At 43.5% G+C, this 25,931-nt stretch overlaps 1 protein-coding gene across 12 annotated transcripts in view; it reads left to right on the forward strand.

Moving 5' to 3' along the window:
* Positions 1-25,931, forward strand: part of NEDD4L (NEDD4 like E3 ubiquitin protein ligase) — a 397,256-nt gene that overhangs the window by 229,103 nt on the left and 142,222 nt on the right. For 3 of the 12 annotated variants that reach the window (XM_053288369.1, XM_053288375.1, XM_053288374.1), the window contains one exon: positions 23,132-23,188. The exons of the other annotated variants lie outside the window; for them this stretch is intronic. In XM_053288369.1, coding sequence (XP_053144344.1) covers positions 23,132-23,188 — 57 coding nt within the window. The remainder of the gene's footprint in view (positions 1-23,131; positions 23,189-25,931) is intronic. 12 annotated transcript variants of the gene reach the window in all.

A 25,931-nucleotide genomic window follows, 5' to 3' on the forward strand; every position in this document is an offset into this window, starting at 1 on the left:
TTAATATACAATGACTGTATTGTCTGACCCTTTGCTGTAAAGTTCCAGTGTGGCGGATGGGGAAGTGAAAGGGGGAGTGGGGAATATTTTTGGGAGAGTGCCTACTACCCCTTGCTATCCCTTGGAATCACCCCTGGGAGGAATGCTGTGTTGGGGTTGCTAGGGGCAGAGAGGTATGCAGGACACTGAAACGTTGCCTTCTGACAACTGGAAATGCTGCTCAGACTTTCTGTGACTTCTGTGATGTCATTCTTAAGCTTTTTTCCAAAAGTGTGTGTGTGTGGGGGGGGAGCCTGAATTCTGTACACTCTGCCAAATTCTGTTCTTTGTGCAGAGTGATTGCAGAATATGCAGAACACAATTCTTTCCCCTCACAGTATGAAGTTCTCCTTTGAAGGGTTTTGGATGGACAGAATTTCTTATACTAATGCAGGCTTTCATAGACCACAATTCTCCACTTAGGAGTGGAGAGAGAAACCCAAGGGAGATAGTTCACCACAGTATGGAGGCTTGGCCTTTGGAGCACCTATCCCGATTAGCTGCCTCACTTCAGGGTCTCATTATCTCTGAGAGCTGCCGGAGTCTGAAATTGAGAGAATGCTAGAAGGAGGGGGGAAGGACATTTTCTCTAGAAAATGAGCAAGTAACAGTTTAGTTTTGCTTGGTTCAAGAGACTGGGCTGGCAGCTCCTGCCTCTTCAGAATCGTGTTAATATGTGTTCCGACTGAAGGCTACTCTTTGGGCACAAACACTTGTTTATTTCCTCTCTTTCCCACTTACGTTTGTTTATAGATGATCTCTGACTATAAAGCATTCTTACTATTTGTTTGTTTGTTTGTTTGATTGCATTGATATACTGCCTCATACAAATGTCTTGTGGCAGTTTACAAATAATAACACCAGAATTAAAACAGTAAGAAATTAAAAACATGAACAGCAGCAAATATTTATATACCGCTTTTCAACAAAGGTTTCCAAAGCAGTTTACATAGAGAATGAATGAATGAATGAGATGGATCCCCATCCCCAAAGGGCTCACAATGGGCAGCCAGTGTAATAATGCTTTAAAGATAGGAGTTATGTGGTCTCTTCGGGTTGCCCTCAAGGTTAACCTGGCTGCTGCATTTTGTACCAATTCCAGACCACATACAAAGGCAGCCCTACGCAGAGCACATTGCAGTAGTAAAGTCTGGATGTGTCAGACTTGAAGGTCAGGTCTGCTGGAAGGATGAATCCCTACACTTAGTTCTTAGTTCCCCCAACACAGCTTTTTTTTTTTTTTTTGCACCCATGCTTCATGTTTACTTCATGAATTGCATACTGATATCTTTAATGTGAGTCCAAGTTTATCTTTCAGAAGAAGAAATTTCTGATGCATATTGAATGAAAATTTTGTAAAGAAAATCTATGAATACTGGCTGAAACCAGACCACCCCACCTCTGCAGTACTAGTACCTGCAAGGGAAGATTGTTTCATTTAAGTATATACTGAAGGTGGTGTGTGTGTGTGTGTGTGTGTGTGTGTGTGTGTGTGTGTGTGTGTGTGTAAGAGAGAATGAGAATATGAATGAATAGGTTAGGGTTTAATTATAGAGTGAGGCAATGTAAAGCAATCTCCTTATGAACAATAATTTTATCAAGATTGGTATTCTGAAGCATTGTAACATTTATTATGACCTAATAATGAATATGTTTTAAGTTTGTATTCCAAAACAGAACTTTCCTTGCTACCAGCTTTCTTTCCCCCACAAATTGCATCATGTTAGTTGATGATACAGCTAACACCATAAGTGACAATCCTTGCCCAAAGTGCTTACAGCATGGTCTAGGCTGCAAATAAGAGCCTTAATAAATTGATTTTATGCCTATGGTGAATGATAAATGCTTGGATGGACTAATGCCACATTTTTGTCATACAAAATGAAGAGGTTGACTCATTCCTCTTAAAGATAAAATTGAGATTTAATCTTATTAGTGTGGCCTGCAGCAGCTGTCTTGGTGGGAGCTGATGTGGTGTAGTGTTTAAGAGATTGAACTATGAATTGGGAATCTCGCCTTGGCCATGATCTCCCTTGGTGGCCTTAGACAAGGCACACACTCTCTCTGCCCCTGCATCTGCAGTCAAGGGATGAAGCTGCAACTCGGTGGTAGAGCATCTGGTTTGCATGCAGATGGTTCCAGGTTCAGTCCTTGGCATGTCCAGTTAGGGGTGGTAAAGACCCCTTGGAGAGCTGCGGCCAGTCCGTGTACAATAGGAACATAGGAAACTGCCATATACGGAGTCAGACCATTGGTCTATCTAGCTCAGTATTGTCTTCACAGACTGGCAGCAGCTTCTCCAAAGTCTCCCTTTCATATGCAACCAGGGCAGACCCTGTTTAGCTATGGGGACAAGTCATGCTTGCTACCACAAGACCAGCTCTCCTCATCAGTAGACAGTAGTGAGGTAGAGAGATCAATGGCCTGACTCAGTATGAGGCAACTTCTTATATCCTGATGACTTGCAATATAAGGATAATCAAACTGACCTACAATATGTAGGTTTCTTGTAAAGATTATGACAAGATAATTGTGCAGCCCTTCGAGACTTATGACACACAGAAGCTGATTATGATGGTGATAGCATTATTGAATGTGTCAGCTGAAAGGTTGTCTGTTAAAACCGTATCCTAAAACTGTGAACTGAGATATGCCAAACAAATACAAAACTATGAGGCTGTTTTCACGTGCAGCCTAACCATGGCTAGGGAAGCCCAGCCTGGGTTAGGCTGCACGTGAGAACCTCCAGGATTGGGCCTGATCCCAGAGGGGAAGCCCCACCTAGCCCAGCTTTCACGCAAGGTTAAGGCAGTGAGCGCTCATTTAACCTGAGCTTGCTGCTTATGTATGAGCTCGAGCAACTTCTGCACACAGCCACCTAGAGCGCCCATCTCTTGGGGGAATCCTGCAGTGCATCACACATGTCACGCAGTGCATTGTGGGATTCCCGGAGCCCAAGATGCATCATCCTGGCCTCTGGATCTGCATTCTGTGCCACGCAGCGCTGCTCGTCTGGGAGTGCAGTCCGTGCTCACAGAATCATAGCATTTCTTGTCTGGGAGGAAGGTTAGTATAAACCAGCCTCTCCCACCACCTGCCCACCCGGTCATGTGAATGACCTCTGTAAGTTTCTTTGAAGAGTCTTAAATTAAGTTTTATCTTGTTTGTATTTTTTGAAAATTCAACAAAAGAGAATGCATTATTAAAAATGTATTTTATGTTCTCTGCCAATGGTTTCTATTTATATTAGCCTCTTTTTAAAATATCAGTATGCACACCCCATAGCTGAAGTTTGAAGTTGTGCACACCCTATTGTATTTCATTATTCTGAAGCCCTTGTGAATTTCAGCCAGCCTATAAATAATGCAGAGCAGTAGGTCACAGTTTGTTCACAGGAGTAAATCTATTCAATGTGACTGAAGTTTTTGAGCTATAAACTTCCATCTGTCTAGCTTTCCAGGGTTCAAGATTGGCATCTTTCCCAGTCCTACCTGGATCTGCTCGGAATTGAACCTGGGACCCTCTGCATGCAAATCAGGTGCTCTGCCACTAATCTCTTATTCAGTGGTCTTCCAGGTACTGTGGAAGGGGCAAATCCTTCTGTTCCCAAGAGCTGATTCAGATGATATTTTGGCCAGCTTGCTCCTGCAGATGCCTTCACATCAGTGGTTTTGCGCATTATCAGTGCAGTGTCAGGGGATGGGACTTGTACAAAATTAAAGCTCGATGAACAGAACAGCAAGATCCTGATGTTTTGCATGCTTGCTTTTTTCTTCTATTTCTGTGCCATTTTGCAATCCAGAAGGATCCCAAAGATGGTTTACAGAAAATAATAAAATAGCTATGCTGGGGCTGCTTCTGTTCACTCCAACACATAGCATTATTCTGAGGGAGGTCATCCCTCTTACTTCCCCGAATCTCAGTTCTCGTTAGTTGCTTGTGGATGTGTCCTCACTCCTCCATTGGCTGCACACTCCAGGCCCCCCAAATCCAGGTCTGCAAGTCCAAGAACAGAGATGGCAGCAGCTACGCAACAGAGGACCTGCTGAATGGTGGCAACTGGATGGTCAGTTGCCTGGCTACATACTCTAAGGAGGAGCCTCATTCTCACAGGTGTGGCCTTTCCCAACATACAGTTGTGCAAAGACATCACTTCTATGAGCGGTTATCTGCAAGGATAGTTGAAATCGTGCCTGAATGGCCTTTTTTCAAATAATGCAGCTTGGGATATAACTGTTAACATTTGTTTGATTGTTTGCTGTATTTATATTTTTTGCTTTCAAAATATTCTCAGACCAAGACCAGAATAGATTTGTATTTGTGCTGGTTTACTTTAGTACTCTGGAAACGTAATGAAGGAATAAAATGTTCTCTTTTAAATCAGCCAGAAATTAGTGCTTCACCGGCATCAGCATAATTGCCTCTGGCTCATGGAAATATTTGCGCCACCATAATAAAATATAAACGGCTTTAAAATATGTTTCATTGGTGGGCAAGCAGTAGCTAGAGCTTTGTAAATATTTTGCAAGTATGGGCAATACCACTGGAGATACCTCCAAGCATTTATCGTTCTAGAGGTCAGGGATGATATGGTTTGGGCCAGTTGTAGTAGATTTGGAGCTCCTCTTGGGAACGCAAACTTCTCCTGGCAGCATGGGCTGGCACTTCAGTGTTAAGGACAGCATGCTCTTTGCAAAGCTGTTTTATTGTGCATGGACCTGATATGTGCACGGAGCTGGCCCTAATGTTGAAGCAAGAGCAGGGACACCCTGCTCGTGTTGGGACGTTGTGTTCACTTTGCAGCCCTGCAGAGTTTTGGGAGGGATGAGTAGGTAGATTACGGTTTTCTCATACCACACACAGTGGCTGTGTGCATACACGGCAGTATGCTGCATCCTTCCCAGGTGGCAAAGCTGACCTGGCCCTTAAAGAGCTCTTCTGAGCTGAATGTTCCTTCATTTTATAGGTTTGATGCAATGTTGGCTACCAAAGCTCCTTTTTCTGATTTCAGAATCAGCATCAGACGTTGGCATAGGTGGGCAGCTGCCGAGTTCCCAAGGCCCTCAGAAGAGTCCACTGTGGATTCTTGACACCCCCTCTGATCCCATAAACTTTATATAGTAGTGCAGGGCTTGGCAAATCCAGGGAGCCACGGTGCTGAGAAACTGGACGGTGGTGCCTAAACTAGGTCATTCAGTGGTTGAGTTATTTAATAAAGTCCTTGCTTGACCTAAGCAGCTTCTGTTCTAGGTTTGTTACTTGTAAAGGGTAAAGTGAATCCCATTTTTACACACACACACACACACACACACACACACCAACCACATTGTCTATCACAGAGTCTGGCAAGTTTGTTGTCAGCCCACGAATGCTTCTTCAGAAACGTCACCTATATTGCCCTACAACATATAAGTTTGTGTTAAGGCTTAATATATATGTTGTATACCATATTTACAGAAATAGAAGATGACTTTGAAGCAATCCTCATGATCGCTCCAGGAGGCTACCCACTTCTGTGGAGAGGAAGCCTGAAAGCACTTACCTCCCCACAGACTATCGCTGCCTCCTCCCTAAGCGGCTGGATCGGCTGCCCCCACGTTTACTGGCTCCATCATGGAGCCAGTTGGGGTGGTGGGGATCAGGGGCTACCTGCCCCCCAGAAGTCCCAGAATGCCCTGTGTGAGAGTGTGGAGCATTCTGGGGAGCGCCCCAACTCCAGGAGGCTTGTTGTAGACTACCGGTTGGGGGTCTCTTTTGTATGATTCCGTGAAATAGGGGTAGCGGAGAGCTAGCTCCGCTAACCTTGTTTTAGGGGAGGGGGGATTAGGCGGCACACGACTGTGGAAAACCGGGCTGGCCTACCTTAGCTTGGTTTTCTGTGGTTGTGAGAATAGCCTCCCTGAATTTAAGTCAACCCCCTTAAAAATAGTGGTTAAACCTCTACTTACCCAAAAGGAACAGGGCTCTGATTTTAAAACAACCCCCCAATTTTGAAAAGTAAAGAACTTGGAAAAAACCTAGTTTTTGGATTCAGGTAAATACGGTAGGTAGTTACTTAATACTTTTCTACGTGTTGATAAAACCCACTTCTTTATGCTGCTCATCCTAGGTTCTTTTCAGGGCTGTTGCCTGATTAAATAAATCTTTGTTAATTAATTGTATGGGTTTCCAATTAAATCTACTGATTTAATTTGCATGAAACTGCATTTAAGTTAAAAAGAAGTTTAATAGGATCGTTCTGAAACAAAAGGTGTACCTTGCTTTAGTGATGCACATATATATTGAGATAGGTCTTCTCAGAAGGGATATTTACTCCTGTGTGAGACCTCCCAGACCATTAGCCTGGATCGTCTTTGGGGAGGCAGGCATTTCAAGGCTTCCTCCCCTCTCACCCTGTAGCCCTTTCTCAGTGATCATAAGGAAGGGCTCAGTGTGGATTATACCAGAAAGTTGATCGAAAGTGACCCCAAAGACTAGCTCAGAAAGATTTCCCCCCCAGTGAACCAGAACTTAGCCTAAAGGCTTTTGGTTTCCATGAACCTGAATCTGTACTGAATTCCAAAACACACAATGAAGCTATTCACACAATGGGGCGGGCTAGCGTAGTCTAGCCCGATTTCACCCCATTGTGTTAACCACCGGGCTCGGCTACGAGCCCAGTGGTTCCTGGGCAGGTAATCTGCCTAAGTACCCCTCCCCTAAAACCAGGTTTGTGGAGCAAGTGCTCCGTAAACCTGGTTTTCAAGATTGTGAGTAGTTGTGGCATGACTCCGTGCCATGGTTACTCACAAGTAGACCCCAGGAGGGGAGGCGAAAAGCCGGCTCTGGGGGTATCTCCAGGATGCCCTGCGTGCCTCTCCGGCCGGGGGTCTCCCCAGGATGCCCTGTGCACTCGCACAGGGCATACTGGAGCTTCCAGGGGCCATGTGGCCCCCAAGCTTCCCAGCCCCCACCGGCTCCGTCACAGAGCTGGCAATCGTGTGGGTGGCCGATCCAGTTGCCCAGGGCTCCCTCCCTGCTCATGTGCACTCTCGTGCACTCTCCAAAACCCATGCACTCTCCAAAACCGTGTCTCACTGATCGGGACCGACCAGGCTCAAAGTGGTAACCACTTCACAATAACTGGTTTGATAATCAGGCACCCAACTTGCAAATGTATGATTAATGTTTTATTTAGGGCAGGACCAAATCTTTCTTCCCTTCTATTTTTACTGCTAGTTTTAGGAGATGAAAATGGGGATGGGGAAATTCAGCAGTTTTATAGGGGCATAAAATTATCTAAATTTCAACAGTGTGGATGGAGGGGGCTTACCTTATCTGGGGTTGGCAACAGCAGTGGTATCTTTCCATTTTTACCCTTATAAAAGCAAGCCACTCCTGCATTATGTTTATTACTCCACTCCTGCATTATGTTCTTTCCCAGAATGCACAGGGGAGGGACACAATGTTGTGACATTGTCTCATGACAATTCGTCTTTCTCTGGTATATTTCAGAAGTGAAATAGTTAGGGATATGCAAACTGGTTTGAATTCAAACTGAACGAGGCATTGGGTTCGACCTGCCAGTTCGGATTTGAACCAAACTGAGCCTGGGTCATTTTGAGCCAGTTTGAACCTCCCAAATTGGGTTGGTTGGTAGGCACCAATGGGTGCCAACTACCACCCAAACCCCAAAGCAATCGGACACTTCTACGATTTTTAATGAATTTTAGAAATTTTTATTATTATTGCCCATTATTCCCTATGTGGAGTCCCTAGGGACAAAAAACTGGGGTGGGTGGTAGGCACCCAGGGGTGCCTACCACCCACCAAATGGCAAAGCAATCGGAGACTCCTGCAATTATTTGTGAATTTTTGAAGAGTTTTTTCCAGTTTTTTATTCCTCCCATAGGGAATAATGGGGATTCCAGCAAGTGTATCGCTTCACGTCGGGGGGGAAAGGGGTGGCCCAGAGCGGAGTGTGGTGGGGGCAAGGAAGCTACCAGAGTTATTTCAAAGGAATTGGGCAAAGAGCTGATTTTTTGTGATTTGTTGAAGTTTACACGTCTTTAAGGTTTTTTCCATAGGGAATAGTGGAGGTTTCAGCAGCCCCATAACTGCACTTGGGGGGCGCTGGGGTGGCCCAGAGCGAGTGGTGGTGTAGTGTAGAGAGGGTGCCAACCACCCCCATGAGTTGCTTACCCATGAGGTACTGGGTTTTGTTGTTTCTGAGGTATTCTGAGTGTAGATTCTCTGGTAGCATATGAGATTTTCAGTGACAAACCATGAATTCACTCTCATTGGATTCCACCACTGTGGTCACTCCGGACTTAAGTAAGCCCCCCTGCCCCATTGTCAATATTTAAAAAAATGTTGCCATTATTCCCTCCATGTGAAAGGGATTTCTAACCCATGTTGGACCCTTAGAAAGCACCAGAATTCCAGTTCCTGAAGTAGAATATTTGTAAACCCTTTAAAAAATGAAAAAGAAAAAAAAAAAAAAAAAGCTTTAGGAATAATTATTAGGCAGCATCCAGACAAGGTAGTCATGACTTAGCACCATGGAAATAAGAAAAGTTATTCATAACTAACTTAATTCCATTAATTTCAGTAGGACTTAATCATGACTAAATTATTCTAGATGGTACCAATTATTTTTCCTCAAGTTAAATAGTTTTGATTGTCTTCATGTTAAAACAAGGAAAAAGGTTTGAGACTATACTGCACAAAATGTATCTAAGCCAACTCAAAATAGGTTCAGTGTTCCTGAACCAGGTCTTGAGGTAATGTCTGATCTCCCCACAGTGGGAATTGTAGCTTGCATAAATGCTAGTTATTTTTTGTCAGCCTGTATGGCCAAGTATTTTATTAAGCAAGTTCACAGAGGGTTAGAGAGACATTTAATGGCTTTTCAGAACTGTCTCTGGTCATTTGACGACGGTTGTGTTATGTGGTCATGTTACAGAGAATTTCAAAGCACTGTGGGATTACCAGCAATTCGGTGTGCCCTGAACTGTTGACAGTGGCAAATGCCCAGGCGTGTGGCACGTTAGAGGAGGCTATGCAGCAGAAGAAATTAGTCTACTTTAGCCATTATAAAAATGAGAGACCTCTCCCCCCACCCCCTGCAAGCATACTGCTGTGTGTTAGTGCTGCATAATTGGAGGGTGTCTTTCTGTATCTTGCTATTATGCGCTGAGGAATACTGCCAGTTCTCATTTAGGACAGAAGTATTCACACCAGGGGGCAGAACAGTGTCTGATGTCAGAAGAACTTGGTTGCAAATGGTTTTACTAGGTGTGCCCTTGGCGTCAGGGTTCGAATGAGGCTTGCAAACCCTAGTTAAGAGGAACCTGGTTAGTAATGATATGCATGTCATGCAAAATGATGGTTAAGGCCAAGACAGAAGTAGAAGGAAAATTTGCATTGGGGGACGATGGAAAGTGTGAGGACGAGGAGGGAGAATGCAAACCAGTGCCTCAGCTCTTATCTCTTAACCATGGATAAGATATAACACCAAATCCCTGCCTGCCTGCCTCATTGGCAGTGACTTTTCTTTACATACAGGCTTCTCTTTTCTATCCTCTTCTACCAGATATCGCCCTCCTGCCACATAGTACTGTTCTGTTCTCTCATGAATCTGCAAATGCATCAGCTGACATCCTGACTAACAAAGCAATGATGCAACTGGAGAAATACTGGTGTAGCGCCAGTGCTTCTGAGGAGTTCTAGATGAACACTGCACCAGTGCTAGTGTGTTTGTGTGGGTTTTCAACAACCTCCCCTTTCCGCAGAAGCTCTTTGTGTCACCCAAAACCCTATCCCTGAAGACTGCATGACCCTCAGAGACATACTTTCAGATGGCAAAGGGTGCTTCCTCGGGAATGGGAGATTGTTGAAATTTGCTCCCATTGCTGAGCCAGCAGCGTAGCTGAGTTGGTTGAACTTCTCAGAAGCATCAGTGCTTCTGCTGTTACGCTGGTGCTTTGTTAGGATGTCAGCCACTGACTGCTAGTTAGTCAGCAGTCATTAGCCAAGAACAGCTGAGCATAGAGAACTGGGTTGCAAATAAACAGTAAAGACAGCAGAAGAAATGTGAGAAAAACATGGTTATGTTTGTCCACCTGCAGTGAATTAGATGAAAAGAGCTTCTTAGAGAGAGGGAAAATATCTGATAACTGGAGTCTGGAGAAAACTTCAGTCAAACATACTTTACTGAGTCAGACCACTGGTCCAATCAGCTCAGAATTGCCCACACTCAATAGCAGTGGCTACTTTTAGACAGGATTCTTTCCCAGGCTTACATGGAGGTGCCAGGGTTGATCCTGGGATCTTGTGCATGCAAACCACTAAGCTACAGCTCCTAAACTGAACCAACAAGATCAAGGTTTAAATCCTAGCTTACCTAGGATTCATTGCATGACTTATCTATAAAATGGGGCTACTGATCCTCTCTTTGCCAAAGCATGAAAATGTGTTATAATATTTTGCGCTAAAGTAGTTTAGTTCCCACTTTGTTGGTTGTGATCTTACATTTGGAATGAACAGATGACATAATCTGATACTTTCTACATAGTTTTCTTATAAAAAAAACAATTGTGAAAATCAATCTGTTTAAATATTGTTCTTTAGAAGACTGCAAGAGAACAAAAAACTCCTTTCAACTAAAGTAAGCTTAAAATCAGCATTTGAGTGTCTGCAGGCAAAAAACAGCTGGATTTTTAAAAACCAGAAATGAAACCTTATATCTTGTGAGAAACTGCTTACAGTTCAAATTGATACACAATGCGTGAACCCAATCATAAACTTGTCAGCAGAAATTGTAATGGAAATATCCACACACTTAACCAATAATAGTCAGATTCTTAAATAGTTTGAAACCAGATTCATTGAAACAAATAATTTAAGGACTAACACATTTATTGTGGCATATGCTTTCATGGACTAGAGCTCTGCAAGGAGCTTTAGTCCACAAAAGCTAATGCTACAATACATTTGTTAGTCCTTAATGTATTATGAAACTCTGTTTTGGCTGCAACAAACTAACATGGCTTCCTCTCTAGAAACAATAATTTGAGATTCTAATAACTGAGTGCATTTAACCTGAGTCTTTTTTTAAAGGATGAGCTAGAGACTCTCTTCACACGATTAGTGTGAAGAGCCTCTAGGGGGTTTGCAGGGAGAGTGGGCTTAGCCCTCTCTCCCTGTAGATGAGCAGACAGTCTGCTCTGGGCGGCCGCAGCAGCTGCCCACATAACTGCCAGCTCCATCACAGAGCCGGCCAGGGCTGGGGAGTTCGGGGGCCGCGCGGCCCCCAGAAGCTCCAGCATGCCCTGCATGAGCGCACAGGACATGCTGGAGAGACCCCCAAGCCGGGAGGCTGCTTTTCAGCCTCCCGGTCGGGAGTGTCCTCGTGAGGTGCTGCGGTGCTGAGCCGCACTGCAGCAACTCACGATCCATTAACCCAGGTTAGCGGAGCGCTCCGCTAACCTGGGCTAAGGGGTGGGCTACCTAAGCAGGCTAGCCGCTTGTAAGGTTTACACAAGCAGCAAAAATCGGGCTAGGCTGTCCTAGCCCGATTATTGCTGCTTGTGGGAATAGCCTCAGAATCTAGTATATTGGGTGTTGTCTTTAAAAGGTTACATGTGAGTGCACATACACGTTCTCCATTAAGTAAACCATTTGGCTTAAGTGGGATTAATTTAAGAGTAACAGCCCAGTTCTAGATTTGGTCACTCAGTTCTGCATGCAGATCGCTTTACATGAATTGGGGCATTAACCTGTATCTTGCCTTTGGACCTATATCAGACCCCATCTTCCTAGCATACAACATAGAAATAACTATTATATTATTTTCATCACGGAAAGCATTAAGACTCAAATGCCACCTAACTTCAAAAATTGCTTCTTGACCTTTTGGCTAAGATCAGGTGTAGTTAAAGAAAGTAAAGAATTGTGAAGCCCCTCCCACCAATAGCCAAATATTTAGTGTCAGGACTCTCAATAATTGGCCAGCAAGTTATACTGCTGAAGCTCTCCAAGTACTATTAGCTCTCATGAAATATGGGAGTTGTAGTTCAAGAGCTGGAGGGCCAAGTACCCCCCACCCCCGGATTTATACTGTAGTGGCACTGGCTTGTGTAGCTGCAGTTGCACAGGGTGGAACTCACACTGCTGCAAGGCATAACTGCACACTGTTTCCCCACTAATCTGGCTCCTCACATTTTCCCTTTAGCTATAATTTTGCTATTAAAAGATTCTCCTTGTCAAGCTGGGAAGTGTTTTCTCAGGGACCAAGTTTCATTTCACACATAAAAGAAGTGTAATCGTTGTTTTCGTGATCAGTTGTACAAACTGATATTTGCTTGCTAATGAATACTGAAGGTTAATTTTTGTCTTTTTCAATGTACTTCATAGATAAACAGAAGGGTTTTTGGAAATTAGAACTCTCAACTGTCAAAGCCATTCTGAGATGATAGTTAAGCTGCTTGTAGATTTGCCTTTGTAGTATTTTCTGAATGTTGAAACCCTTTTTGACTATAGTAACATAATATTTTGTTTCCTGAAGTGTTCTCAGTAGCCTCCCCCCTCCCTTGAAAGCAGGGGGGGGGAATCCCTAGATAAATGCTTCAAGGCAATGCATTGTGCTCTTATGTGTATGCAAAACAGTAATGAATTTCTCTAATTCTGTGCACAAGAGCATTTGAATGTGATTTTGTAAACATTTGACATGTGATAATGTAGTGAGGTGCCTGTGATCCTGCAACTGGGCTCAGCTCTCTCTCAGTTTCCCCCACAGGACCCAGAAATGCCTGCTCTTGAATCATTCATGCAGAGGCTACGAGACTCACAAGCAGGCCTCTTCTGACCATGCTTTCTGACCTCGGAAATGTATGGGCTGCTTCAATTACTCATGAAACACATACACATATACACACATGGGGGAGGGAGAGAGAGAGAGAGTGAGAGAGAGTCTATACCAGGGATATTCAATAGAAACTCCTGGGGTATTCTAAAGCCCTGTGGGCATTAGAAGGAGAACTGGGCCAAATTAAGGGAGATTCATAGTGTGCAGCCCTGTTGCCCATATACTTCCCAAATGAAGTGTGCATGACTAACTAACTTTGTACTGAGCTAGTGACTATAGTAATCTCTCATACCTGTAACATTTAAGTGTGTGTGTGTGGGGGGGGTACCCCTCTGTCTATATGGGGTAGCTGCTGTGAAGTTTTGAGTTGGAAGGGGTACACTTGTTTGTTTGCTTTTTAAAGACAGAAAACCCCTGGTAACTGAGCTCTTTCCCAGCCTTACCTGAGGATGCCAGAGACCAAACTTGGGACCTTAGGCTTTGGCATTATGTGCTCCGTCACTGAGTGACTGACTCCATCCCTAAATATGGGGTGACAGATCAACTCATGCTTCCTTACCTGCTGACTATAGTCTTGTTATGCACGGGGTGGGGGGGCGGGGTGCTCATCTTGCAGGAAGAGGAATGTTCTGCTTGTTCATAAGGAGAAGCATGCATCACCCCCCTGCCCAAGCTGCACAAGACCTGGAAGTGTCAGGAGAGGAAAGACAGTTTGTTTTGTAGCTATTCTTTGTCACCTCTTCCTTAGAAGCAGCATTGGAAGTAGCTTTAGGCCTGGTTCCAGCATAACAAACAGTGGTTTGCCATTAAGAGCATGATCCTACAGGACTCTCTGGCTCTCTGGACTTTGGAATGCTCTCCCTATTGAAATAAGAGCCTCCCCATGCCTGGCAACATTTTAAAAGGCAATGAAGACACATTTATTCACCCAGGCTTTTAATTAAGTTTATGGTTTTACATTTTTAATGTTGGTTTTAAATGATTTTAATGTTCGTTTAGATGATTGTGATTGTTTAATTGATTTAGTTTTGATTTTAATTGTTTTGTTTTTATTTTGATGTAAACCACCCTGAGCCATTTTTGGAAGGGCGTTATATATAAATAAATAAGTGCTTCCCTTGGTCCTCTTCCATGTGCTAGAAAAGGCTGAAACCTTCCCATCTTGCTTTTGAACTAACAACAGTTCTCTGTTGTAGCCAAAGTCATAAATGTGGTTCAAATTGTGGTTGGTTTCCAAAGCAGAGTTTGGATGTAATGGGCACAATGTACTTCTACAAGAACATTTTGTACTTCTACAAAAGTAGAAGTTTTCAGTCTTTCACATGAAGAAAGATGAGAGGGGAAGGTGGAGCATACAAGCCTGATTCCACGCCCCCTCCCCATAACAACAAATTGTGGTGTCCCATTATGTCTGAATCAGGCCTCATGAATCAGGCCTCCACTCTTACCAAATAATAGAAAGTACATCTGCTTGCTTTCCTTGACATTATCTCCTCCCTACTTTTCACATTGAGTAATTTTTGCAAGTCTGTAATTATTGTTGTTGTTGTTATTATTTATTATCATTCATTCCATTTCTATAGCAGCCTTCCAAAAATGGCTCAGGGTGGGTTACACAGAGAAATAATGAATAAGATGGCTCCCTGTCCCCAAAGGGCTCACAATCTAAAAAGAAACATAAGATAGACACCAGCAATAGTCACTGGAAGTACTGTGCTGGGGGTGGACAGGGCCAGTTACTCTCCCATGGCTAAATAAAGAGAATCACCACGTTATGAATCTCCAAAGTGCCTCTTTGCCAAGTTAGCAGGGGAGGAATGAAGTAATGGAGAAATAAGTAACGGAGAAATAAAACTGTGAGGGGGAGAGACTAGGGGGCTGTTCCCACAATCAGGCAAAATTGGGCTAGGGGAGCCTAGCCCAATTTTGCCTGATTGGGGGAGCCATCGGGCTCACAGGAGAGCCTGGTGGCTCCCAGGTGGTTAACCCGCCTAAGTACCCTTCCCCTAAAATCGGGTTTGCGGAGCGAGTGATCCGTAAACCTGTTTTTCAAAATCATGAGTAGCTGCTGCATGGATCCGCGCTGCAGCTACTCACAAGTAGACCCCCGGAGGGGAGGCAAAAAGCCGCCTCCCAGCTCTGGGGGGTCTCTCCAGCATGCTCTGTGCACTCGCACAAGGCATGCTGGAGCTTCTGGAGGCCAATCGGCCCCCGCTCCCCCAAGCCCCTGCCGGCTTTGTCACGCAGCCGGCAATTGTGTGGGCGGCACACCCAGGTCTCCCGCCCTGCTCGTGTGCAGGGAGAGCAGGCTTAGCCTGCTCTCCCCACTCACTCTCACAAACCGGGTCTGACACCCAGCTCTAAGTGTTCAAAGCTATAACATGTTTATGGACAGTCATTTCAGCCTACAGGGATTACTGTTCTCCCCTTCCATTTCCCCAGTTCTTGACAAGTCCGTTTTTTAAAAAACAAAAAGCCCCTATAGAGTTTGGAAACAGGATCAGCTATGCAAGAAATGTTATGCAAAAGATAAGGAAAACCAAACAGCTTAATTTATATTCCTTATTTGGATCTCGGCATGTGGGTTTTCATTGAGATGGAGGTCTAATTAGTGTGGTGCACTTTTTTTTTTTTTTTAATGTCTGGAGCAGAATACAATTTATGTTAGATGTTCAGTACTTTGAGAATATCTTTCACCAAGCTGAATCCTTTTTAGTACAGATCTAATTGTCGGTGCTGGCTGTCCTGGCTTAGCTTCATGCTTATTTTCACTCAGCTGTGACTATTTGGGGGGCCCCATTCCCCTCGTCACAGTAGCTTTAACATGTCTTTTATTCCTGGCTTAATCCATGCGGGCCCAGTGTCTGGATGCTAGGCATTGCTAAAGTATGGTAGGGCATTACTCTTGATCAGGCATGCACAAGTGTACATAATATCTTGGGAGCCAGTGCTGCAGTGGTTCATAATTAACTGCCCTTAATGGGCAGAAATGATGCCAAGGGATTATGGTAATGAAGACTTTTCACATAATAGCTTCTGGTTGAGAGCAGGCAGACTCATTCCAATAGTGTTCTAGGGAATATTCAGTCATTCAGCACACAGAGAACTCGATTAGGCCTCCTTCATGCGTCTTCAAAAGACTGACAGACCTGCTGGACTCAAAGGATCCAGGCCAGCTGAAGTTCCTGATTATTTGATTTCTTTCCCCCCTCCCCTGTTGTTGCGGTTGGTACTTTTCTGTTTTGGTTTTCTCTTCTAATTCTGATTCTTTCTAAAGGTCTGTCTTTGGGTTTGATTTACCAACAAAATGGTATGTACAGTTTTAAAACCCTGCTTTCTGGGTTTAAAACTGAGCCACAGGTTAGGGAATGTCATATTGCGATTCAGAATACTACAGCAGGCAAGAGAATATATAAATATTTGTCATGTTCCCAAATGCTGTGGTTGGAAACAGTGGGAGTATGGACCCATAGTAAACAGAACCAGAGTTCCTGGTCTGAACGCAGCATGTTAAAATAACATAACCAGGAGATTTCCAGTTTGATCCCTTTCATCAAACTCCCTATCTCAAGACAAGAGATTCTAGGGTAGTTCTCACAATGACGTTTTTTTAGGGATGTTCTCACAATGACTAGGGTAGGAGATAGCCTAGTTCAGGAGCTGTTTGCACTCCCAAGTGGCCACCATGATGGCCATCATGAGAATTCTGCAAGCAAGGTAGGAGGTATGGAAGATGCTCATCTGTAAGTTGGATACAGAGGCAAGTGGTAGCAGTTAACCCAGAATTGTACCCAGCTCCAGACTGAGGGTGGAGCACTTCCTGCATCTTCCACCGCCGTACCGGCCTGCAGACAGCATTTCTCCCTCCTCCTACCTTGCTTGTAGTATCCTCGCGATAGCCATTTGGGAGCATTCACACAGTTCCTCAACTAGGGTAGGAGACTAAAGGCCCCTTAAAGACCCATCTTTTTAGCCTGGCTTTCAATGATATCTAATTTTAATTTTAATCTGCTTTTAAATGGTTTTTTATTTTAATTGTGTGTTGTTTTTTAAATTTTACTGTAAACCACTCTGAACCACTTTAAGAAGGGTGGTATATGAAATGGATGGATGGATAAATTAAATTAAATTAAATTAAATTAAATTCAAGTCTCTCATCCTAATGCCAATTGTAAGAACAGCCCTTCTGTATTTGAAGGTCCTATAGTAATAGTTACTGTTAGAACTTTTCCTAAAAACCTCCAACAATGATGATTTTGTAGGGCACTAAACCTAGACGTCTTTGTTATAAACTCATTTTTTCTCATGTGGAGAAGGGTTGGGGTGAGAGATGTGCTTACTGAATTTAAGCACAGGCTGCTCTAAGCCAGGGCTTGGGGTAAATGGGTGATGTAACGTCATCTTTTGCAAAGAGTAACAAGTTGATAGACATGGAGCACTTTTTGAGTATCCATGCTGCTATATTAATCATAACTTAATACAGGACTTGACAAATCCCAGGTGACAGGAGCCCTGGCTCCTAGAAATTTAACTGTGGTGCCTAGATTAGGATATTCATAGGTAGAGTTTTAAAATAAAATCTTTATTTGCCCCAGGCAGCCCTTTTTCTGTTTTACATATGTTACTTGTAAAGGGAGAAAATGACTTAAGTTTACCCCACTATATCCATCACTAAGTCCAATAATTTTGTCAAGTGCCCATTGTTTGGCTATCAAATTTGGGGGCTGGCTCCTAGATCCAACAAAAATTTGTCAAGGTTTACTAGTATTAATCCTAATTATACGAATTTGAGCAAGAAAAGTACACCATGTATACAAGTTTACCTTTTGTAAAGCATCTTTTTTTTTTAACATTTACAGTCTCTAAATAACAAGAATACCTGTTCAGAAAATGAATCACTTGAGGAACAGAATGAAATCTTATTCTAGGAGCAATCTTTGTTTGTAAGCTTGAATAACAATAAATGTTTGACCTTGGAATAATTTATTATGTTCTCTCTTGAGTGGTTAAATTTTGAGCTATTAAATCCTTACTAGCCGACCCCGCACAGAGCATCTGTGCGGCGCTTTGGGGCCAGCTGTTTCCCCCTCCCTCTTCCTCCTGCCCAAATCTCTCCTCACTTCCCCTTCCCTCCGTCCTCACACTCTCCAGCCCTCCTCCCCTCCCGTTCCTCCCCCACACACAGAGCCACGGCGGACAGCCAAGAAGGGTCCCCCTGCTGCCGTTTTTTCTCCCTCCCTCCCATCTGCCTGCCGCTGCCGCCGCTTTTATCTCCCCACCTCCACCCTCCCGCCACCGCATTTCTCTCCCGCTGCCGCCTTTCTCTCCCCCCCCGCTCTGCCCTCCCGCCGCCGCCTTTCTCTTCCCCCCCCCCCCGTTGCCGCTTTTCTCTCCCCTGTCCTCTGCTTGCCGCCTGGCTGGCCACTGCCAGCATTTTCCTCCCCGTCTCCTCCTCAGTCCTCACTTCAGAACTCTCGCAGCCTGTTGCGAGAGTTCTGCCGCCAAATCCTGGGCACGCATGTCCCAAGAGAATTAAATATATAGATAATTGGTGTCTGTGGTGAAACTTGGATTTCTTTCATAGAGGTTCCATGATTGTTTGTTCAGATGATGACCTCAGCCCATCAGATCAAAAGTAGATATTGGGCTTACCTTCTCCCTCATTCCTCATCCCACATGGAATTGTTTTTTTATTAATTCAAAATACTGATATCCCATTCTCCCCTCCTGTTTTGAGGCAGCTCAGCTTCCTTCAAAAATGTATTATAACATATCATGAAACAGTGCAAAAATAACAACAAATTAACACTCAAGCCCAAGCCTTTCAGCCAAACACTTTCCAAACACATTGCGATTTACAGACTTTCCTGAAAGTCAGGAGGAAGGTTTTTAAATCAGCCTCCTCCAGCAGGTTATTCTAAAGGTCTGGGGCCACCGCAACAAAGGCCCTGCTCCTTGTAGAAGTGTATACCACCCAGAACTAACAGAAGGGGCAGTATAAAAATACAGTAAATAAATTAGATGACAGCCCCACCTTGCTTAATAAGGATATTTGGAGGAGGGTCTTTGGTGATCTTCAATAGGTGCTGGACCTCAGGTGGTCTCTGAAATCTGTAGGCGCCAGACTGTGAAAGGCTTTGAAGGTTGTAGCACCTTGAATTGAGCCCAGATGCTAACAGTCAGTTGGTGCAGCTGCTGCTGTGTAGGACGACTGACTTCTTCATCAGCTGAAATATCTGAATTGTCGGGGAGCAGGCCTTGTAGAGTGCATTTTCCTCTATATATAGAACTTGCTGTGCTGTAGGAACAGGGAGATCCTGTGTTCAGCAGCAGACAAAGGACCTCCCAGTACATACATTGCCTCCTATTTTGAGGGAGGTGTCTTTCATTAATGGAACAGGGGAGGGAGTATACCAAACTAGGACTTTACCTGAGGAGGAGCCCTGTTATCTGAACAGGACCTTAAGTGGAGATGTGGATTTTAGTTATTAATTGTATTTATACCTCAGCTTTCTTTTTCCACAGGAAAATCTCAAGGTGGCTAATAAAAGCCATGCACAATACAAATGGGTCAAAGCAATTGGTGGGTGTGGGTGTGCCCCTTGCAAGCACCTTCTCAAATCCCAAAGAGAAGGGGCTGGGTGGTAAATGCCTCAGCTGGCCAATGGGAAAAGCTTCACTTTTGCTCCCTCTGCTAAGTTGCAGAATCACTGGCCCTTGATGGCATATGAAAGAGAAGGTGCCAGATAGTAGTTAGCTTTAGTTTTACATGTAGACGCTCACTTCCCAATCTACGTAACTGCCACCATGTCCCTGTTTTCGCATTCACCTGAATGGGAATGTAGGGACATGTTGGCAGGTGTGAATCTATTGCTTATTGTGTTAACTAGCATTAAATTTGAGGGACTGCATAGAAATATTGTGCTTCTCCCTCTCCTCCTGAAAAAGTTACACAAAGCATGAGCCAGCCAGCCTTAAGCACTTTCAAGAATCCCTTTGACTTTGATTGGAGAGAGTTAAGCATATGCTTGACTTCTTTGGATAGCTCTGCCTCCATTTTAATAGATTCATCATCAGTAGAATTCAGTGCTACATTTAACTGGCTTGAGACTTGGGTCTCACTGAAGAAATTGACACCAAATTATGTGTTTACGGGAAAGTAGTTTAACACTGATCTTATAAGTTAGGGTGCAGTCCAGAGAAAATGAACCAGATATCTTCCCCTTTGAAATCAGAGGGATGTACAATCCCATCCATTGCTCAGAAGCAAATCCAACCAGATTCGGTGAAGCTCGTTTCCTGGCAAGCATGCCTAGGACTGGAGCCTTAAGCAGTTAAATCCCTTTGCTTCTGACGGTACTAATGTGTGTTTAACTTCCTCTGGACTGAACTACAGGCTGTAATCTCTGCTGTATTTCACTGTTTTGTAAAAATAATTCATGGGTAAAAATCATTGTTTTTAAAACTGAATAGATTTCTTCTTGTAAGCATAAAAACATAAGAACAGCCCTGCTGGATCAGGCCCAAGGCCCATCTAGTTGGGCATCCTGTTTCACACAGTGGCCCACCAGATGCCTCTGAGAAGCCCACAGGCAAGAGGTGAGGGCATATTGTACCTGCTGTTGCTCCCCTGCAACTGGTATTTAGAGGCATATTGTCTCTTAGGCCAGAGGTGGCCTATAGCCCTCAAGACTAGTAACCATTGATAGACCTGTCCTCCTTTAACGTATCTAAACCCTTCTTAAAGCCATCCAGGATATTGGCTGTCACTACATCTTGTGGCAGAAAATTCCATAGGTTAATGATGTGTTGTGTGAAAAAGTACTTCCTTTTGTCAGTCCTAAATTTCATGGCAATCAATTTCATGGGATGACCCCTGGTTCTAGTGTTATGAAAGAGGGAGAAAAATTTCTTGCTATCAACTTTCTCCATACCATTCATGATTTTATGGACTACTACCATGTCTCCCTTTAGTCATCTTTTCCCCCCTCTAAACTAAAAAGCCCGTGGTGTTATAACCTTGCCCAGGGGCTCCAGGCCCCTGTTCATCTTGGTTGCCCTCTTCTGCACTTCTCCAGTTCTATAATGTCCTTCTACAGATACGGTGACCAGAACTGTATGCAGTACTCCAAATGTGGCTGCACCATAGTTTTGTACAAGGTCATTATGATATTAGTAGTTTTATTTTCAGTCCTCTTCCTAATTATTCCAAGCATGGAACTGGCCTTTTTCACAGCTGCCACACGTTGAGTCAACACTTTCAATGAGCTGTCCACAAGGGCAAAGATCAATGTTCCAAAAATCCTTGCAATGTTTTGAATTTTCCAAATCCATTACTTTCGAAGGGGTAGAAATTAATGGGCATGTTATGGTTTCTGAGAGGCTATTGCTTACCAGCATTTTATAGCATGTAAGTGGATTTTTATGGCTGAAATGATTTGTTCTAAATCAAACAAATGTTTTTTAAAAAAACCCAACAACCACCACCCAGAGATGGAAGTTTGGGGCCGTATACAAATTTGGAATAAATACAAATTATAGAAGAGCAAAACTGAAGCTTTGCCATATTTGTTTGCTTTTTTCTGAGCCCAGAATTGCCCAATGCTGGATGCTTCTTTAGAGATAAGAGATACGTATGGAGTGGTCCACTAGTGCTCTGCTAGTGTAGTGTATTGGTGTAGCGTAGTAGCTAAGAGACTGAAGTATGAATCAGGACTTCCCCGGTTCGAATCTCACCTCTGCCATTAACTCGCCAGATGCCTTTAGACAATCTATCCCCTTTCAGCCCCCGCTCTCCAGAAGCAATATGGGGATAATATTGCCCCTCCCTAAATTATTTTATGCTGACATCTTAACAAACATTATGCTTGTTGAAGGACGTGGTGTTAGCTCAAGGCTGCTGTGCTAGCTACTTGCACTACGTCTGGAGCTCACGGTCCAGACTTGTGTTGTGCTACTGCAAGCATGCCTCTACTTACACAGCAGTTGTGCAGCCTATGCCACGCCCCATCTGTTTTAACTTTTGTGCAAGAGGACAGTTCTGCAAATTCTTGTTCCTTTTTGTGCCACTATGCAGTCTTCTTGTGATACCACAACTTTGTTCATTAGGCAATCACTTAATTAGAATGTTAGTCGTGTTTTATTGTGTTGTGTGTTAAAATCTCATCGTTGGCCCCCATGAGTTCACTTGTGAAGAACAGTAGCATATAAAATCTTTTAAATAAATAAATTAAATAAATAAATCTTAAAAGGGCTGTTGTAAGGATTCCATCTAGAGAATATACATGAAGTGCTTTGCACCCTCAAAAAGCACTATACAAATGCTTAGTATTATTTGACAGTGATTCTGATACATTTGGAACAAAGAGATTACACTCATGACCATCTGGCTAATTTTCACTGAGGATTTCCACTTCCTGAATTCGAATATGGTTATAAAAGCAATCACATTGCATTGTTCTGCTAAGGATTACTGAGTGAATGTGTGTGAAGTACTTTGGACACATTGCAGCACTATATACAAGTGTTTGTTGTGGCTTCTTTAGTTGTAAGCTAAACTTGACAAGAGTTCATAAAAGATTGTTTCCTTGTATGCAGGAGATAATCTTTGTTTTTGTATTTGACACTTTGTGTCCTGACTTTCTATCCCCTTTTTCCTCAGTCAGTTTTTTTTACCTCTGAAACACAGCTTCTCATGCTCTGTTAGAGGTATGATGCAAAGCTTGATGACCAGTGATTTGAAATGCTTTGTCAAACAGCATATTGCTTGTTGTTGCACTAAATATCAGTTTCATTCAAGTATAAAAACCCTTTTTCACAGGGAGAAAGGTGATAATTAATGAAGATTTATTTATGTAATGTTTCCATGCCTGGTTCTTTCTTTCTTTCTTTCTTTCTTTCTTTCTTTCTTTCTTTCTTTCTTTCTTTCTTTCTTTCTTTCTTTCTTTCTTTCTCTCTCTCTCTCTCTCTCTCCCCCCTCCCTCCCCTCCCTCCCTCCCTCCTAAACTTCAGTGTCCATATGGAGACCCTCAGGGCTGAAAAGCAGTCAGCATTGCAGGGTGGATGAAGTTCTTTACCCACTCGGTACCACATCAGACAAGGGGAGAGAGGCCTCCAAAGACTTTTTCTGAGTATGGGCAGGTTCATACAGTGAGATCCCAAGTAATATAGGGTTTTATAGGCAAACACCAGCACTTTGATTTGTTTTGAATTGGGAGCTTAAACACTGGTAAATTGTGTTTCTAGGTGCTGGACAGAGAAGAGAGCAACATGGACGTAGTCAGGAGCCAGAGCAAGTGGCAGGTAGGCAGAGGCATGGACTGCAGGACCTAGGGGAGCTCCTAATGAACACAGGAGCTGCTCTTAAGTTCCCAGTTCTAGTACAGGCTGGTATGATTATTGTTTAAGCCGCATCCCACCATGGTGTCTTGGAAGGCAGAACCTTCCCAGCCCTAATGGCAAAATAGGCAATGGGTTTTGGTGCCACAGTTCAAAGGGTTCCTGCCTCAGATAGGTAGCAGAGACTGCACTTGTTTTGAGAAGGTGCACAGAGGTAGCTTAGCAGTCCTACATCTGCAGAAGGGCCAATGCTGTGCAGCCCTGACTCAAGGCTTTCAGAAAATCTTGAGCTGGCCCTGGCTTGGAGCCTTACTCTGATGCTGCTGAGAAGTGTCCAGGTGCAACCTCTAGATTAAGCAGGTGAACGGAACTGAGTAACTTTGGATGGCTGTGGTGCTGGAAAGGGGGCCTCTGCTTTCCATTTGAATTGGTTCAGGTCACTGGCCGTAGAGATGAAAGCATCAGGAACTCTTCTTCAGAGAGACCTGTGGGTTGGTCTTCCTTGGATTGTGGCTTGATTGACCACAAGACCTCTGAGGAAGGTTCCTCCTTTCGTGGGTGTAGGTACCTTTGCTCTTGAAACATGTCTCTGAGGATGGGATCACAATACAAGGGAGCAAAGGTCTGGAACTCAAGTCAACAATTAGTGATTTGAATAAGCCTTTTAGAGAACAGTTGCTCAGTAGAGAGTGACTCTGGATTGATATCGCACTCGCCCATGCCTCCATACCCATTGTTTTACTGCATTATAATGCATTTTATTTACTGCATTTTATTGCATCCCATTGTATTTTTATTGCTTTGTATACTATACAGTTTTATACCCCCCCCTTTTTACTTATTACTACATTTTATCTTCTCTATTTTTTAATAGTACCAATTTGTATTTTTAGTTATAGTTTTAGTTTTAACATTTTGACAATGAATTAATATCTATTTTTTTAAATCTTAAACTGCAATCATCCTTAATTTTAGCTTTGTTACCTGTAATTTTTAATCTGTATTAATTTTATGCTGGTCTCCAACCATAATAAAGGATTGATCAGTAGAGAGAAAAAGGCCAAGACAAGGCATGCCGAATCCCCTGGAGAGCAAGGGCAAGTCCCCAAGGTCCACCCAAGACCAACCTTGCCGAGCCTTTTATTCCCCTCCTCCTTCTCCACTTTGGCTCTTCACTTCATCAGTGACCCTGCCATGTTTCTCTATGGCATTGTACATAGTGGGAGGTATATGTGTGCTATCATGGCAGCTGGACCTGACCTGGAACCCACTGTGAGGTTCCATGCTTTGGGAACCCACTCATGCAGAGAGATGTAAACTTTCTTGAGGGACAGGGAGAGGTATAGCGGCAGCCATGGAGGAATCTCTTTTTTTTAATATGATATTTGGAGGACATTTATTTCTGGCCCTGTTGGATGGTCTGAAGGCACATGATGCCACAGGTCTGGGTCTAGTTACTGGGTATCCCATGTACATGATTCCTCATCTTTTAGATGTTGTAATAGAACTGGAGATCCTATAGTTGCTTGTTAATGTGCTAACATTGCTTCAAGGAATATGTGAGAGACTGTCTTGTGTTATATATATATATATATATAAAGAACTTTTAATGCAGTGAGATTCTGAGGTTGTTCACACGACTGGGCAGAGGGGCAGGGGAAGGCTTTGCTTCACTAAATTTCCCCCCAGATGATTGGCAAAACGTTGCTGGGAGCGCCGTCCACACTCCCACATGATCCATTTTCGGAGAGCCAGGACAACGCGTCTCCTGGTATCCCCCAATGCATTGTGTGCCAGGCATGGTGCATTGCGGAATTTCCCTGGGGGGGGGACTCTCTAAGCGCTTGTCCCTGTGTCTCCTCAAGCTGAACGCAGCTCAAGGAGACACACAAGCAGGAAGCCTTAACCCCAACTAGGAGCCGGGCTAAAAAGCCGGGCTAGGCAGCACTGCCCTGCTGGGACTGGGCCCAATCCCAGTGGCTTTCACATGCAGCCTAACCCAGGCTGGGCTTCCCTAGCTTGGATTAGGCTGCGCGTGAAAACAGCCTCATTATGTATAATGCTTCCCATTGTCTTGTATTGGATGAGCCAGTTTGTATAATGAATTTGTTACATTTTCAAAACTCTTTGTTGGAAATGAGTATATTAGCCTTGTAAACTAGCATGTCAAAAAAAACCCACAAAAAAACAAACCCAAAGAATGACAACTTTGTGCTATAATGGGAGCAGGAATTGCATAGGGTGGAGACTGAATATTATGTGTCAGAAAACTATTGTGAATCCTTTAGGAAAAAGTCAAAGCTTCTTCAGACTGTTTTTTTAGCAAGAAATTACATTGTAATTTCTGACAAGATAATGAAGAGAACTTCTTAGGCATCTTAGTGTTTGCATGCTATACTGAAAAGCTCAAAATTCTACACCAAGGTAGCTCAATTTTTTTGGTAGCATAAAAATCTGAATTTTGTAACATGTATAAATTAGACAAGTGGGACAAATCTGCATAATTTATCTTTGCATGGTTGAGTTTTGATGGGAGCTGTACATGACACCCTTGACCACTGCAAGGGTGACTGGCTTCTCAGGCATGGCTTGAGCACTTTCAAGCATATCTTTGAAACCAGAAGGGCTAGAAACTTGATTTCTTTTCCCTTTTTTGCTGAAACCTAGCTAAATTTTACACTGAATACTACATTCTCTGTGTTTCCTG

This window comes from Hemicordylus capensis, chromosome 2 (assembly GCF_027244095.1).
Source record: "Hemicordylus capensis ecotype Gifberg chromosome 2, rHemCap1.1.pri, whole genome shotgun sequence".
NCBI classification, from domain to species: Eukaryota; Metazoa; Chordata; class Lepidosauria; order Squamata; family Cordylidae; genus Hemicordylus; species Hemicordylus capensis.